This window comes from Doryrhamphus excisus, linkage group LG19, assembly GCF_037039965.1.
Source record: "Doryrhamphus excisus strain RoL-2023G ecotype Guam linkage group LG19, RoL_Dexc_Guam_v1.1, whole genome shotgun sequence".
Classification (NCBI taxonomy): Eukaryota; Metazoa; Chordata; class Actinopteri; order Syngnathiformes; family Syngnathidae; genus Doryrhamphus; species Doryrhamphus excisus.
Genome location: NC_136375.1, coordinates 3363776 through 3381321, shown reverse-complemented (window position 1 = coordinate 3381321; position 17546 = coordinate 3363776). Strand labels below are relative to the sequence as shown.

The 17546-nt window shown below is 43.3% G+C and overlaps 1 protein-coding gene across 2 annotated transcripts in view; it reads left to right on the top strand.

Moving 5' to 3' along the window:
• Nucleotides 1–17546, top strand: part of dcc (DCC netrin 1 receptor) — a 278014-nt gene that overhangs the window by 75247 nt on the left and 185221 nt on the right. For both annotated transcript variants that reach the window (XM_058057936.2, XM_078799161.1), the window contains exons 2-3: nt 1827–2180; nt 15021–15308. In XM_058057936.2, the coding sequence (XP_057913919.2) occupies nt 1827–2180; nt 15021–15308 (642 nt within the window). The remainder of the gene's footprint in view (nt 1–1826; nt 2181–15020; nt 15309–17546) is intronic.

The following is a 17546-nucleotide window of genomic DNA, read 5'->3' as shown; positions in this document are numbered from 1 at the left end:
AAAATCGGATTTGCTGTTGTCTTACATATCACTTAAGATGTTTGATCATTTTAAATAAGAGGATGTTCCATGACGTGACTTCTTGTACTCAGCCTACGTTGAGGCTTTCCGGGAAGCCCGCGGGCGCTGCATGACGTTTTGGACCGTACAAACTGCCTCTCTGATCAGGATAAAAGCCTGTTTCGTGGTGTCAACATCAAACGCAAGAAGCAGTTGCTGCTCTCTCTGTCTGAGTCTTTTGCAAGATCACAATGAATATAATATAAGAACATGAAAACAAAGAGTTGTTGAAAGGTGTTGGTGACATGTAATGTGTCATATAATGTCACTGCTTTACCTTAACTACCTTACAGTACATTGTGGGTTATCAAATGTTTTGTTTTCCCAGAATGTGTCCTGTTTTCACATCCTGTTCTGTCTTTCTACAATGTTTTTTTAGAAAGTGATTCAAATGTGGTGCTTTCATTGTTGTTCATTGGGGAATGTGATGTAACCCCCGAGAGGCTGCCATGTGGGCCAAAAAGCCATAGAAGAAGCCTAACTGTTGATCCAGATCCAGAGTTAATCATCGGACGCTTGCAGATTTAATGTCTCAAAATTGGGGATGTGATGCACAATGATGTAAATCTACGCATATTATGTCTTATTTTCTTTCATTCATTCATTTATATATAAGTTAATTGTGATGTAAACATGCCTTAATGCTCACATGAGAAGATCAGTGAACTGATGTTAGGTCAGATTTACCATTTGAAATGCTGCAGTAGCGCCCTATTAGTCACTATGAAACTGCATTTCCAACTCACCTGCAGATTTTATTGCTAAATCTATAAACCATCACCGCATCCATAGTTTTCCTTTGTATTTTACTACCTTTGTTGTCTAACAATCTCTTTATGGTGTGGTAGAGCTACAAACGTGGCTTGATCGAAGTGGAAGGCTACCTCGGGGATACAAATTGGCTCTTGGCTATAAATAACACCTTGTGCAGCGCAGTTTAGCTAAACATAAATGTGCTGGGGAATGGGCACCGTGTGGATTTTGATAAAACATGTTGACAGGCAGGCAGTAAAGCAGGGCAAATCTCCTGTTTCGGTAAACAATGCTTGTTTTAGTGTCACACTATACTGGGAGTGCAGGCTCTAGGACCAGACAGGCCTGGCCATAGAAAAATCAACATATATATTTTCCTGTCAGATGTGTCATGACAGAAGTCCACATTTTGTCATTTTGCATGTATAACTGTATAATTGGATTGTCAGTGGGTTTGTGATGATACGCATGAACAACCGTGAACAGCGTTTTTGGCAGCCATGATAGTTTAAGTCTTTTGGACAATTTTAAAATTAATTTTAGTCACATTTTTGTCACTTGTCTATGTGGTAGTTTTATCTGAGGTGTTGAATATAGAAACATTCTTGGCTGTCGTGTGATTCCACGACAGTTGGAACACAAATTGGAAATATTTTTTTGTTTGTTTAAAACATTTGTCCTGTTTTTTTTCCCGCTTGTAATCATGATCAACCATTTAAAGGGAAACTCGTTAAATCATCTTGAACATTTTCAAGTAGAAAGCATTGGTACCAGTATTGATATTGACAACACTTTACTTTGAATGGGATTCATACATTTTAAGAAGAGCAGACCCCCTACTTTATATCTCTCAAGGTATCATACTCTTTCCCACGTGTGTTAATAAAAGTCATATCCAATATCCAGTGGTTTTTATTTTATTATAACTATATGTAACACTATAACTCAATGTAACTTTATATACAGTAACTATAATAATAATATATGTGTCTCTGTATTACTCTTTCCTGCAGGCTCAGGGGCCTACTCGTCACCTTCCTCATCTCATCCAGGAGGTTTTGTGGACTTCATATTCACCCAAGAGCCTCAGGACACGGTGACGGTGCGAGGCGGCTTGCTGCAGCTCGACTGCCAAGCCCGCTCAGACACGGCAGCTGAAAGCCCCACCATCACCTGGCGGAAGGACGGTGTGCTTCTCAGTGCACTGGTGGATGAGCGGCGGCAGGAGCTGGCCAACGGATCACTGCTGGTTCAGAATATTGTACACTCGCGGCACCACCGTCCTGATGAGGGAGAGTACCAGTGCCTCGCCACACTGGATGGCCTGGGAAGTATTGTGAGCAGGAGTGCTAAAGTCACTGTGGCGGGTAAGATTAAAATTACAACATTTTTCAAAGTGTTTCCCACTTGTGGGGTTACTTCAGTGGAAATGTACTACCCTATAAATCGGCAGATCTGTTTACTTTATTAACATGACAGCATGTCATTTATGTTTTGACATGGCTACATTTACAATTTAACACATGTTCTCTGTATAGCATGTGGAGGAGTGATCACATTTATTAAAGGAAAGCTGCTTTTTTTGGTTTTGCCCATCATCCACAATCACTGTGTGAGACAAGAACACACATTGTTCTTTTCTGTGCATTTTAGATAGCTACCTCATGCTGACAGTTTTTCACTAAGAATAAAGGTAATCGAAATTCACCTATAACGCCCTTTAAAAAAAACATTTTCAAAAGGTGGGCAAAAGGAAAAACCTAAATATTTCAAGAGAAGACATATGAGCCAAGAAGAAAACCTGGAAGAAAGAACTCTGGGAAGACAACAATATGAAATAACTTCTATGAAATGAAAGTGAAATTCTGAGAAATAGTATTCAATATTAATAAATGGAACATTTTTGTAGAGCATAGAAAAGTTGTTTATGACCTTGTAAATATGTTTTTCTACCATTATTACAGTCCTGTAGACAGGAAATAACACCCCACAGTGACCTTTACACTCCTATTATTCTTTGTTGACACCATGTTGCTAATGCGCAAAATACAGGATCACTGCAGGAGAACAATAGATGGCCTTGAACTTTCAAACGGTGGGGAAAAAGGACAAAAGTAAGAAGTTTAAAATGTACCACTTCCACACGGAATGGAGGAAGAAACTGTTTTCGCTCTATCATGTTGGACATGCCATGGTTGACTCCATGCAGTGTGACGATAATGTCATGTCTTATCAATGTTTTGTGTAGGCGAGGTTGGCAGGCAACAAGACGGTACAGGGAACCACCAAAAAAACAATAGTAAAAGCTAGCAAGAAAACACTACATGTAGCAAAGCGTGACAAAAGATGAAACGGACAACAACTAGAGTTCCTAATTTAGTTTGGATGCTAGTAGCAAACAAAAAGAAGACATGTGGTACATAATCACTGTTTCCAACTCCTCCGTAAGAAAAATAACTATTGGCTGACCTGAGGAAAAAGCGGTACAAAATGAATGAATGAATGAATGACCTGAATGTCAGCTAATTTGCATCTTATTTTTATTCTGGTCACTAGGCATCACAATCGAGCCATTACCTTACATTACATTACCTTGAACACTGCATTAAGTCATGAAGTCAGCCATGGCATGTCCGACAAGATAGCGTGTGATCGACCCCTATTACACATGGAAGTGCTAATCTTTTGGCTTCTTAAGTTTAGAAGAAATACATATGAGGCTAACTGGTTAGCTCACTTGCTTGCTAGCTAGGAGCCATCTCAAGTCCCTGCAGCATAAAAGCTGTGCAATGTGGTATAAATAATAAATAAAATGAGTGTAAAGGTGACAATAGGGGTGTTATTTCATTCCTACATGACTCTAATATAAAAAAAAACACATTTAGAAAGTCATAACCAGGATTTGCATCCATCCATTTTCTGTACCGCTTATCGTCACGAGGGCCACGTAGTATGCAGAAGCCGATCCCAGCTGACTTCGGGCGAGAGGCGGGGTACACCCTGGACTGGTCGCCAGCCAATCACAGGGCACATATAGACAAACAATCATCCACACTCACATTCATACCTATGGACAATTTTGAATCGTCAATTAACCTACCATGAGTGTGTTTAAATGTTCATTTAGCCCTTTTGTCATTCATATCTGTGGTATTTTTCTGCATTTGGAATAGATTTCTCCATGAAAAAATAGAATTGTAAAACTATAAAAATTTTTACAATTTTTGGCTTTCTGGAACGGATTAATTGGATTTACATAATTTCTTATGGGAAAAGTGTGTTTGGTTAGATTTGGTAAGAGTCAAACCTTCTGGAATAGATAAATTACACTAAACAAGGTTCCACAGTATTTAAATAAACGCTTACAAGAAACACTTAATGTTTTATTGGTGGCGCACATTTCCTTCATTTCCACTCTCTATCACATCTTGTAATTGTGCTTATTGCTATTAAGGTTACATTCCCTAGGTAGATTTTCAGAGCAAGTAGGTCTCGAAGTCCCTCTGCTGCAGTGATTTGCATGTTATTATCCCTCAGGTTTGTTTTAGTGTGTTTGTCAAACAAGGATGAAAACGGCAATCCCTTTCACAGATGGCTGGAGGTTTGAATGCATGTAAGAAGTTGAAAAGACGCAATGTTCAGCATGTTCAGTTCCAGCCTCTTCGTCTTTCTCCTTGATGCTTCTTTCTTTCACTCCCTAGCCCTCCTCTCCCCATCCTTTCATGTCTCCTTCCCTTCTTTCAAGTGGTGCTATGACCCATTTCTCCCCTCTCTCCTAATTGTATATGCTACATTATTTTTTATTTTGTGTCATCACATGACCCTTTTCACATTGTACATTGTAAGTTTTGGATCAGATTAAAATTGGGACATAATATTACATACGACAACATTTGGCAGTGGTTGCCAAACTTTTTTTGCAGCGTCCCCCTTTTGGAGATCAAAATGTGTTCATTATATTCCCCGGAGAATTACAAAAAAAAACATGAAAAACATCACTCATAATTTTAATAATCACTGCAGTGGTCACTTTTACAGTTGAAACAATACACTGGCGAGTTTACCAAGCCACCAAGACTAAATAAAACCTAATCATTTTTCTCTGCAGTACAATGAAGTACATAACTGCCTGCTGCAGCGCGGCAATTTACTCCTATCACAGACTTTGGGTCATACATTTTTTTCATTTACACTATGCCTTTATCTATTACCATTTTCAAGATACAACCTTTTGAAATAGTGTCATGTGACCACAGCACATTCTCCCAAGTCAAATGCTTTTTTTGCTGACTTTGCTCCCAACTCCCTTGACATCAACAATCAGTTCTTGCCTTGTAATTTGTCAAGGCCATCAGGTGTAGTCTTGCATGGATCTCCAAAGCAAGGATCTTGGATTTCTTCCATTTACCAATGATACCACCAATTTTCAATGATTTCAACTAGGGATGGCCAATATTATCAGCTACTGATAATTATCGGCCCAATATTGGGATTAAAAGGTGTTATCAGTACCGGATTGCAACATTGCTGAAATTGCGGGGTTAACATTCCACCGACGGGTCTTATTAAGTCTTTAAAAATACAGTGAGTTTAACAAAAAATCGAAGAGTCTAATAAAACCTCACACAGCAACGTAATAGGTAGATAACAACAGACGTAAGTGGTCTTAATCCGGTGATGTCATTTCCGGAAATTACACTTTGCATCGCAATGGACTATAAACTATATATACGTATATATAGTTTATTATAGTGAATTTACCATTCTCTTTAAAATGTACAAGCAAAGTTGATGAATCATATAAGTGATTCTTTAAAACTAGTCTCTAGAGAATGCTGGCTGGTTAGTCCGGATCAAATGCAATATAATAATAATAATAACAATAATGCAAAATAATTTTAAATGACAAATTAAATTGCTCAATGAATATTTAATCTCCTCTCCGTGAATCACCACCTTATCCTGGTGGAGGGGTTTGAGTGCCCGACATTCATCAACATTGCGTGGAAGTCGGGAACAGTACCTTTGGATTGGCAGACCGGGGTGGTGGTCCCCTTTTCAAGAAGGGTGACCGGAGGGTGTGTTCCAACTATAGGGGGATCACACTCCTCAGCCTCCCTGGGAAAGTCTATTCCAGGGTGCTGGAGAGAAGGGTACGACCGTCGGTCGAACCTCTGTTACAAGAGGTCCAATGCGGTTTTCGTCCTGGTCATGGAACACTGGACCAGCTCTACACCCTCACGAGGGTGCTTGAGGGTGCATGGGAGTTTGCCCAACCAGTCTACATGTGCTTTGTGGATCTGGAAAAGGCATTCGACCGTGTCCCTCGTGGCGTCCTTTGGTGAGTGCTCCGGGAGTACGAGATTGGTGGTGCGCTACTACGTGTGATCCGGTCCTTGTACAAACGGGGCAGGAGTCTGGTTCGCATTGCCAGTAGTAAGTCGAGCCTGTTTCCGGTAAACGTTGGCCTCCACCAAGGCTGCCCTTTGTCACCGATTCTGTTCACAATTTTCATGGACAGAATTTCTAGGCGCAGCCAAGGTGTTGAGGGAGTCCGGTTCGGGGGCCTTAGAATCTCATCTCTGCTATTTGTAGATGATGTGGTTCTTATGGCCTCTTCGGGCTGTGACCTTCAGCGTTTACTGGGACGGTTTGCATCTGAGTGTGAAGTGTCTGGGATGAGACTCAGTACCTCCAAATCAGAGGCCATGGTTCTCAGTCGGAAAAGGGTGGAGTGCTCCCTCCGCGTTGGGAATGAGGTCCTGCCCCAGGTGGAGGAGTTTAAGTATCTCGGGGTCTTGTTCACGAGTGAGGGTAAGGGGGAACGTGAGGTCGACAGACTGATTGGTGCAGTCTCAGCAGTAATTTTCACCATGACGGTCGCTGTACCAGACCGTCGTGGTGAAAAGAGAGCTGAGCCAAAGGGCAAAGCTCTCAATTTACTGGTCAATCTATGTTCCCACCCTCACCTCTGGTCATGAGCTTTGGGTCATGACCAAAAGAATGAGATGGCGGATACAGGCGGCTGACCTTTCCTCCGTAAGGTAGCTGGAGTAGCTCAGTCATCCGGGAGGGGCTCAGAGTAGAGCCGCTTCTCCTCCACATCGAGAGGAGTCAGTTGAGGTGGCTCGGGCATCTAGTCCGGATGCCTCCTGGACGCCTCCCTGGTGAGGTGTTCCCGGCATGCCCAGCCGAGAAAAGGCCCCGGAGCAGACCTTGGACATGCTGGAGGGATTATGTCTCACAACTGGCCTGGGAACGCCTTAGTGTCCTCCCGGTGGAGCTGGAGGAGGTGGCTGTGGACTGGGAAGTCTGGGCTTCCCTACTAAGACTGCTGCCCCCCCCCCCCCCCCACCCCCCCGGCCCGGATAAGCGGGAAATGGATGGATGGAATATTTAATCTATTTAATCTTTATTTCGGATGCTTGTTGGGAGTCGACCAGGTACTGGAAACCCCTGTCCCTTCTTCTCACGTCCAAAATGTCCTTGACCAAGAATGCGGGATGGCCGTCGATAAGCCTGGGAGGTGGAGGAGGCACCTCTGGGGTGAGGGCCGATGAACCTAGGCTGGAGCTTCTTGGAACTGGTGTGGAGGGGCAGATCCCGAGTGGACAACCAAACCCTCTGTTTGGGCTTGTATTCTGGTGGCGGTTGGCCAGGCGCTGGTTGCGCTCCGCTGTGCATGCCAGGGCCATCCGGGTGTTGTGCCAAGCCAGGTGAGCGCGACGCAGGTGGACGGACACCGAATGGACAGCCGACTCTGCCTCCAGAGAAGGGAAGGCTGGGGGGTGGATACCCATATGCCCCATGGAAGGGAGAGAGACCCGTGGCAGAGCTGACCAGGGAGTTGCGGGCATACTCGCAAAGTTGATGTCCCAGGAGGCAGGCTGCTGGTGGCACACACAGCAGATGGCGGCCTCCAGGTCCTGGTTTGCTCACTCGAACTGGCCGTTGGTTTGTGGGTGGTAGCCCAAGGACAGGCTGGCGGTAGCCCCCAAGGCCTTGCAAAAAGCCTTCCATACGGCTGAGGAGAACTGTGGACCCCTGTCTGAGACTATATCGAGGGGAAGCCCGCCGGAGGAGAAGAGTCCTTCATGGCATCCATCACTCGCTTCTCCACTTCCCACTGAAGGCCCCCCAGGATGCGGGGCTGTGGAAGGATGGTTTCCCGGTGAGGTGCGTGCGAGGGACATTCTTGAGAGGGCGTCGGGCTTGCCATTCCGGGAACCTGGGCAGAAGGTCAGGGTAAAGTCGAACCTGGTGAAGAAAAGGGCCCAACGTGCCTCCCGAAGATTAAGTCGGTGAGCAGAGTGGAGGTAAGCTAAGTTATTATGGTTCGTAAGAACGATGAAGGGACCGCCGAACCCTCCAGCCAGTGCCACAGGAATAGACGAGCTAACCACAAATGCTTCGTCAAGGAAGCAGTCGTCTGAGCCAGAGTCGATAAAAGCCTTGATATCAATACTGATATCAGACAAGAGAGTGTACCTGGTGAATGCAGTCGGCTGGCCACAGGAGTGGTCGGGGCAGGAGGCGTGGTCAGAGAGTTCACTGACGAACCAGGAAGGAGCGTGGCCGTAGCTTGGGAGCGTTGGCTGTTGGGGCGCAGGGGACAGCGGGAGATGTGTGGTCAGCTTGTCCACAGTAGATGCATATCTATCATATATATTTCGGCCGGCGTGAGGCGATATCCATCAAGGTGCATCAATTCCTCCGGTGCCAGCATCGAGGGTGTCCCCATGGAGGTGAATGGCCTGTCGTAGAGGGAGAGCTCATTGAGGGAGCTCCGAACGAAGGTGGAGAAGCCGATCTTCCTCTCGGAAGTTCAGACGCTTTTCGATGCGGACTGCCAGAGCGATCAACTCGTCCAGATCACCCGGCATCTCCAGGGGGATCATGTGGTCTCTTATCCGTTCCGCGAGCCCGTCGGAGAACACGTCCAGGAGAGCTGAGGGGTTCCAGTCGATCATCGCTGCGAGCGCATGGAACTCGATCGTGCGGAACTCGATTGCGTAATCTGAAACACAGAGCTTACCTTGGCGAAGCCTCAGGAGGGTCAGAGCTGCCTCGCGGCCGAGAAGATTCTTGGAGAGGCACATGGCTTGAAGACGGAGGGACTTCTTGACCGGGACCGCGTCGCTGGGATCCATTCAGTTGGCCAGATCATTCTGTTACATTCCTGGAGGGTCTGGGTTCCAGACACAGAAGCAGGAGACAGGTGAGTGGAGATCAGGATTTATAAGGTCCAAAAGGAAGTAACAAAACGTGATGGTGTCGAAAGGGAGCACCATGCAAAACACACAAAAGGGGACTGGCTTAAGGTGAGCGCTGCTGAACGCACAAACCTTAAGAGTTCTGGGAAGCGGGGCAGCAAAAGCACAGCGTATGCTAGGCAATAATCCGGCATTCCCCAGCTGTCAGCTGTCGGCTTAAGTGTCAGAGGAGTAATCAACCTCAGGTGCATTCAGCAGCTCCACCTCCAGCCAGGAACAGAGGATCTGGAACAATAGAAAACACAGGACAGGGGCACAGAGCAAGGGCACCAGGATGTGACAGTTCTGATAAATAGCCTCCATATCCTGGATGAGCAGATCATTTTGATGTTGGAATTGTGGTTGAGAAATGTGGGAGTAATTATCTGACAAAAAATGGCAGAATTTGAGAAGTTGGAATGCAACAGTGGAGAATGATTGCTAAAATGTTTAAATGAGTGGAATGACTACACATAAATGAGGATTTAACCAGCAACCTTTGGGTTGGGATTCCACCAATCTTCCACCTGAGCTGTGTCACCCTGTACAATAAGCAGACTGTTACAGTAATGGAAATGATTTTCCACCAGTCGAGGCACCAAATAAATTGCCCATTAATTTTCAGTGGGGAAAAAAACTGTCACAGAAAATATAAAATTCCAGTAAATATGATTTTTCCCCCAAAAGTCCTGGCAACGAATGTGTCCCGAATGAGCTGAATATTTTGACATTCACTTTTTTTTCATTTGGTTGAGAAATGTTGGGAGGAGTTAGCAATAAAAATAGGCAGAAAAAGAAGTGTAATAAATAGACAGATGGTGTGGAATTGTATGTGACCTAGCAAAAATTTGCCCTAAAAGACACTCAATACTTCAACTCGCAGTATACTTTAGTCGGGGTTACAACAGACAAGGGTTACCTTCAACAAAACATTTGTTTTAAGGTTTGCAGATTAAAAACGTAGCACGTCTGGTCAAAGGGTGAATTAAAAATCTGAGTCGGCACAGTGTCCTCAGAGGATATGTGTTTTATGTGTGCATTTGTAGGCAGCACTGTGATCCACACATGAACCGACAGCTGCAGAACTTACATAAGACACACAATCTGAATTTACATCAGTGTTCCATGTCGCCTCCATTCTGGGTGATGTCACAGTGGCTTTGCGTCCTTGCTGCCATCAAAACAAAGCAACCTCCATCTTGTAAAACAACAGAATAACATGAATGTTTGTGTAACAGGCGAGGATATCATTCAAAATGTCATGATAGCAAACAACATTAGATTTTGGACGTTTCTTGGATGCATGAAAGCCTTGCTCATCCAGACGCAACCAGCACAAAGTTCTTGAGATTTAGAACCATGTTTGCCCTTGAATATTTTATAATATATATTTGATGATACTCACAGGAAATAATTAAATTAATTCAAGTACACAGAGTGGCTCATTGGCCAGAGACAGCTTTAGGGGACTAGAGACAATGCTTGTCTGTCTAAGCCCACGTTTCCAAAAAAGTGCATTACAGTTTCTCAGTCATTAACAGTTCAGGTGCATTAGAAGGGTAAACCCTAGGGATGAGCCGGATCTTGTTTATAACGAGTATCCGTTAGGGATAATGCACTTTTGCCGTATATGAGTATGAAACTAGTACACTTTGTCTGTATTGCTTTTCAAAGAAAATGGTCATCATGTATTCACTGTTTACGCTGTGTGATTGGCCAGTCGCACACAGCAACCGCCTCTCCCGAGACGGCAGTGGCTCAGCGCCTTCACACGGTGAAATTGGGAAGTTGTCAAAATGCCTCTTTATTAGGTTTTCTTCAGCTCGCCTCTATTTTGGTTTGTATCTAAATTTACTTGGTAAACTTGTTCCGTTACATGCACAGCACAGACACACAAAATACAAACGGCTGGCCACAACATTAAGTACAATTGCACAGCAGCACAAGAGTGGTACAGGTATTTATGGCTCACCTGAGCTGCTTAATATACATTAAAACCTGGATGGAACACAACTCAAACTCAACAGTGACAAAACAGATATAATCATCATTGGTCCCAATAACATCAACAACGGCACTCTCATTCCATCCCCTCATATACCCAATCTGCTCTTTCACTTGACCCTACTCTTTCATTTGAACTCCACGTGAAACAATTGACCCAGACTACATTTTTAAATCTTAAAGGGGACCTATTTGGCCCTTTGACCTTTGGCCCTTTGTATTGAGTTGTGGATTACGATGGAGTTGAAAATGGAATAAGTGTTGGTAACTAATAAACACTGATTTTGCCTACTGCCAAGTGCATGTAAAGACTTTCTGGTTTGTGTGGGAAAAGGCTATTAGCAACCCTGCTTGCTCTATGCTATAATGACACACAGCCAAGCGCTTTTGATGCGCTCCATGATTTACACAAAATAAACACAGTTACATACTACTTGCCCTTCGGACTCTTCCACATGACAAAGTAACGTTGGAAAGGCGTCAGGCTTCAGCACGTTTGTCAGCTTGTTCAGCTGCATACTGGCCTATGTTCACAAAACAGTCCACTGTCAAATGATTAAACAGATTAAAATGCATTTATTTTGCTGTTCGGGAATCAGGAACTCCAACCACTTGGAGCCTGATGGTGGCGTCTTTAGGAATTGTAAACAAATGTGGTGTTCCCTTTCCAGGCATTGCTAGCAAGTAAACAGGGTGGGAGGAACCCTGGGAGGGTGGGGGAAGCAGAGCTTGGGAAGGGCAGAGAGTTTACATACGTATAAGGAAGTCCACCCCTCTGTGACATCACAAAGGGGCAGTTTTTCCATGCCCTCTGAAACCAAGCAGTTGAGCCATCCCAAACTTCTTTCAGGGCTCACTTCCAAATGTGCAAACTTCATTATCTGAAACTTTGGCATGGTTTAAAACAAGAATACAACATTACAACATAACTTCATTTATAGGTTATGAACGTGGAAGAAGCATATGTCCCCTTTAAGAACTTTAAGAACCCGACTTCCTTCACTTGGCTCACTTCGCTTTCTCTGCCACTCAAACCCTCATCCATGCATTTGTCACATCCAGAATTGACTATATAGAACTCCCTATGGTACACCATCCAAAATCCTGCTGCCTCCGCCCATCTGCTCTCGTTACACCTGTCCTTCAAAACCTTCACTAGATTCCTGTCCCCCAACGTATTCAGTTCAAAGTCTTTCTCAATACTTTAAAGCTCTCCGCAATTTGACCCCCCCATACCTCACTACTCCATCCACACAATCCCTCATGTCCCGTTCGCTCGTCAGACTCAAACCTCCTGCCACTTCCCTGTAGGACCAGGCCCCTCTTACTGTAAACAATCTTTGAGTACCTTGAAAAGACCAATACAAATAAAATGTATTATTATATATTATTATATGTGTGACGAAAGATTCATTTCATTCTTTTCTCTTGTAATGTGCACCGCATCACTGAGAGCAGTCACCTTTCCTGCAATGCTCCAATATCCATCTGATAACATAACTAATTAACTACGGCAGTTAGCTACAAGTGCATCTTGTACGACCGTCAACGCACATCACCGCGAGAGCTGCTAATGTGAAGAAAGACAAGTTGTGATGCGCAAAGAATTTTGTCTAGTTTTATTCACTTTATATCAACTTATTTCAGGAGCAAAATGCGAATGAAAGAGTTGAAAAACATACTTGCACGAGTGCTGCCTGACACCGAGACACAATGAAGACAGCCGCTGCAGTCAGGAAGTCTGTCGAGCAAGGGGTGGTTGCTGTGTGTGACTGGCCTATCACAGAGCCTGAAGATTGAATACATAATGAGGATTTTCCCTCATCATCATTACAGATAATGACGAGCTGTACTTTCATACTTGTACTCTGTAAAATGTATTATCCATAATGGGTATGATATGCTTTCGTGTTCATGGACACCTTGGACCCCTTTAACACTTGGTACGAGGGAAAATTATCAAGTAATCCTCAGTACCACGGGAAACACCTTTATGGAGTCATTCTCCGCATGAGCTTGATGTGCAAGCATACAGCAGACTGGACACATACCCATTTAGAAATGCCACAGCAGGAACATGTAAAATTAAAACAGACACCAAGATACATTGTCTTTTGACAGCAAGAAACAAGCGTGACTGGCAGTGAGAGACCTGTATGTTTATGTAGCCACAGGCTCCTTGTTCTTGAAGTGAATCTGAGCAGACAGGAAGCAGCATAGTCGCTAAACACAGCAGGCTGGACACTGTTTGACCTGTACTTTGCTTTTTGTTGGTCTTCCTCCTGTTCACCATGGAAGTCAGGTTTCATCGTTCTATTTTTTTTCTCATCTTTTATTTTTCCTTGTATTTTTCTTCTTCTTGACCCAGAAAACCTTCATGTCTGATCACCTCATTTGTCTTTTCAACTTGCTTCCACCACGTGTAGTCTGTAACAAGCATTTGGTTAAGCTAACACCTCCATCTGAACACTGCATGCAAAAGGATGAAAGTTTATCTTCTGAAAAATCTGGAGCACAGCCAATAGGGGTCACCACAAATGAGCATAACGTCAGCAGCCATTTTAATGACATACGTACAGGTAAATCTCCAGACAGTAACATTAACCTTTTGACTGCCGCGTTGACTGACCACAACATCAGGTACACCTACACAGTAGCTGCATCAAACACTGCCTGTATGGCTGTGGTAAAATATTACACACCTCTCAATATGTTGCAGTATGCACGTTGAAATCTTAAACTTGATGCATTTCTGATGCATTTTACGAGAGAGCTGTGTACGTCTTGCTGTGTCACTGCCGGTGTTATTTTTTTTTTGTCTGCTCTATTTGGCTAGAGAGATGAAGTCACTTGGAAAATTTTGCTTCAAGTACTGAACGCTGTGCCTTTCGAGAAAAATACAGTGAAAAAGGTTGACATATTATTTCCCTGTTTGCCATCATTTCATGTTTGCATGAATCAACAACTTTACACAGACCATAAACAATAATTCAATGATAAGTCTTACAGATCACTTACACACATACACAGTACACATATAGCGCAATAACAATAAATATAAATACAGCAACTAATGATCAGTACATGTCAATTTCAGACTTAAAATAATGTACATATGTAAGGGCCATACATTTCAGTTTAAACCATGCCCATTTCCGGCTATGCCACGCTGTACCCACTTCAAGTACAGCTAAAGATACAGATAGTGGCGTACTTGCTCATCCCTAGTGATTATATGATTGTTGTGATTGCAAAAACACAATGCGGCAGTGAGATCAACAGACACCACCTTTGTTTTGAGTTGTTTCTTCAGTGTAGGAGTGTTTTCGCTTTTTTTTGATGATTCGCCATGTAGTCATTAGGGCTGCAAATTCTGGAAAAAATGACTTCCAGTTGCGACTTGTGTCTTTAATTTCCTTGTAGTTGAAATAATGTAATCTTCAATATTTGTCCAGTTCCTTGATGTGTTTGCCAACAACAAGTACTTCAGCTTCCCCGAGTCTTACATCTTACATTTCGCTTTCTTTGTGATGTCAGTGTTGCGTTGTGATGTAGAGGTTTGCGCCTTTCGGCTTGCCTATGTGAATCACAATGTTCTTGATTAGAAATGAGATTGCGGTTTTGTAGGACATGTTTTTAACACACAAACACATGCCATCTGTCAGAAAAGTCAGTTAATTAATTGATGCAATCAGTGAGCTGATTGATATTGGGTCAAACCAGGGCGGCGGAACTAACGCTACCTGGCCTGTGAGAGAGATGCTGTCATGCCAATGGCAGTGCAGCGTGAGCCCTTCAGTAAAATGACAGCATTTTTTTTTTTAGTCTGCAGCTAAAATTGTCATCAAGATTGTTTTTTTCTGCAGGTCAAGCTAATAAATACATATGCTTTTAATTCAAAAATAGATTAATTTAATTAATATTTTGCCTATTTTGTCTTGTCAACTCCAGGTCCACTAAGGGTAGTTGTCCCCACCGAGTCCGTCTCTTCCTACCTCGGTGACACAGCACTGCTACGTTGTGAGGTCTCAGGAGAACCAACTCCCGTCATCCGCTGGCAGAAAAATCGAGATGATTTGCCGCTGACATTTGATCCCTCCTCCCGCCTTGCGGTGTTGCCGTCTGGCTCTCTGCAGGTCAGCCGTGTCCAGCCTCCAGACTCAGCCACCTATCGCTGTTTGGCTGACAACCCTGGCAGCACAAGGACGGGGGCAGATGCTGAACTACGGGTGCTCCCAGGTGAGTGATGTACCGATGATGCACTGCTAATGCAGTCATTGGCACCTTATTTGTCTGTTTATTAATCTATCTTCAAGTTTGTAAAGCTGCTAGAACTTGAATTAATTCATACATATTGTTTTAATGTTTCATTTAAATTAGGATATGTTGTCTTATTCCGCTTACTTTGCTAAAGGTTGGTAGATGACATCATCATCAGCTCAGGACTTTGAAACTGTGTGGGCCTGTCACAGCCAAAAATAAATGGCAAACAGGCCATTAATGTCTTCTTTTTAAGTTTTTGCTCAGTATCACTTCACTTGGTGCTGAAGATTAATAAGGAAATGGCCATATTTCCACCTGTATTTAACAGTTAGACTCTTTTGACTGGCTGTAATAATTATTGCTAGATCGGCTCATTGACGTTGTAATTAATATACACTGTGATTATGAGAATGTCTGCAGCTCGAGAGAAGGATAGGGTCTGTCAGTAGTCTCTGAAGTACCATACTCTTTTGGCACATTATTACTAGTCAATACATTGCTCACTTCATCAGTCAGATTAAATTTTTTTTCTGCTTTTTGTTAGACAGCACTTTGGTCCTTGTGTTCACTCCCAGAGGGGTGCCCTGGAGCTCAAGTGTAGACATTGAAGTGTGCCTGAAAGAGAACATACTATCTAGTCTATATGCAAAATATACATAGCGAGGTGACATTGAATCCACGTTGAAATCTCAAGTATGGATCATTGAATCAACATTGGATTTCAATGTTGATTTAGCATCAGTTTATAACCCGCTGTCCACACTGTAACAATGCTTATTTCATAACCATTGAAATGTCAACATACGTAACAGAAACATTGCCACACAGTAGCTTGTTGGTTAGTTTGGCTCACTGTCAGCGTATCACGGGCTTGTTGGAATCTCTGTGTGAAGTTTGCATGTTCTCCCAGTGCGTGAATGGGTTCTCTATGGGTAGTCCGACTTCTTGCCGCATTCCAAAAATATGCATGCAAGGTTAATTGGAGACTAAATTGTAAAGGTATGAATGTGGGGTGTGCCCCTATGTGTATTGTTTATTATTCAGGTACGTATATGTGTACTGTGTATGTGTGTAAGTGAGCCTTGAGACTTGGGGAACTAGGGAAGTGCCTAACAGCACTGGACAGTGCACTCACAACGTGCTCACAGAGCCAGTGGTTGCAGCCCGATGCAGCCTTGCATGCAACAAAAGGTTCCTCCAGCACTAAAAGTGCGACTGCATGCTCACAAATCTGTGCTGAGGTGGTACTCACCACAAACAGATCCCCAAATTTTGCCTACACTTTCAAGTACAGTGGGTTGTGACAGGGGTTTAGCCGCTGCTCGACAGATGACCACATTGGGAGCTTCGAAAACTCACCACACCCTTGTTCTCGTTGCCAAAAGCGACAACAGTCTAAAGCTTTTCACCCTGGTGAGAAATTTTTTGTGGCATTTTTTGCAGGGTGAAAAACTAATATGACTCTCACGTGACCAGAAGTCCCACACACGGCAGTCATATTGTTTTGGCTTGGGGGTGGCGCTGATCAGGCAAGTGCGTAATTTGCATGGGGGATACATGGGTTATGACCCCCGCAAAAATCAGATCCAGCCAATATAACCTCCCAAATATAATCACATAATTCCTATTTAATAAATATATGCATTGTATTGCATTAATATCTTGTCAATTTTCTTTATTTAAATAATTTACCAGCAGAAGAGTAGCATGTTTAATCATCTATTAATGTAAAACCCCTTTGGTAATAATACTTGGTATTACCCATCCAACTTTCTCTACCTAATGTTTACTAATGGATGGGGACAGCAGAACCACAATAATATAAGAGCACTAACAGGCGGACAGACAACAATTTGTCATTGTTGGTCGGCACCTAGACCTTATCAAAAATGAAAAATCCTGACCAAAAAGAGGTAAATCACGGTATTGTTAAGTTTGTTGAGGATTTGTGAATGGAGTTGGCAAACTAGTTGTTGGATTGCTAGTGTCCTGTGAGATGAAGCCACAGGGTGTCAAAAATGTACTGTGTAGAACCAAGGCAGTTTTGCTGACTTTGCTCTAATACCGTAGCACCGTTACTAGAACTATATTTCTCGTTTGAGTGAATGCAACATCACTGTTTTCCGCATCAAATATTTTGTCAGTAGTGAAGGTATTTTACTGATCAAATAATGCGATAGCCTACAGAGAAACTACATTTCTCCAGGCTTTTCA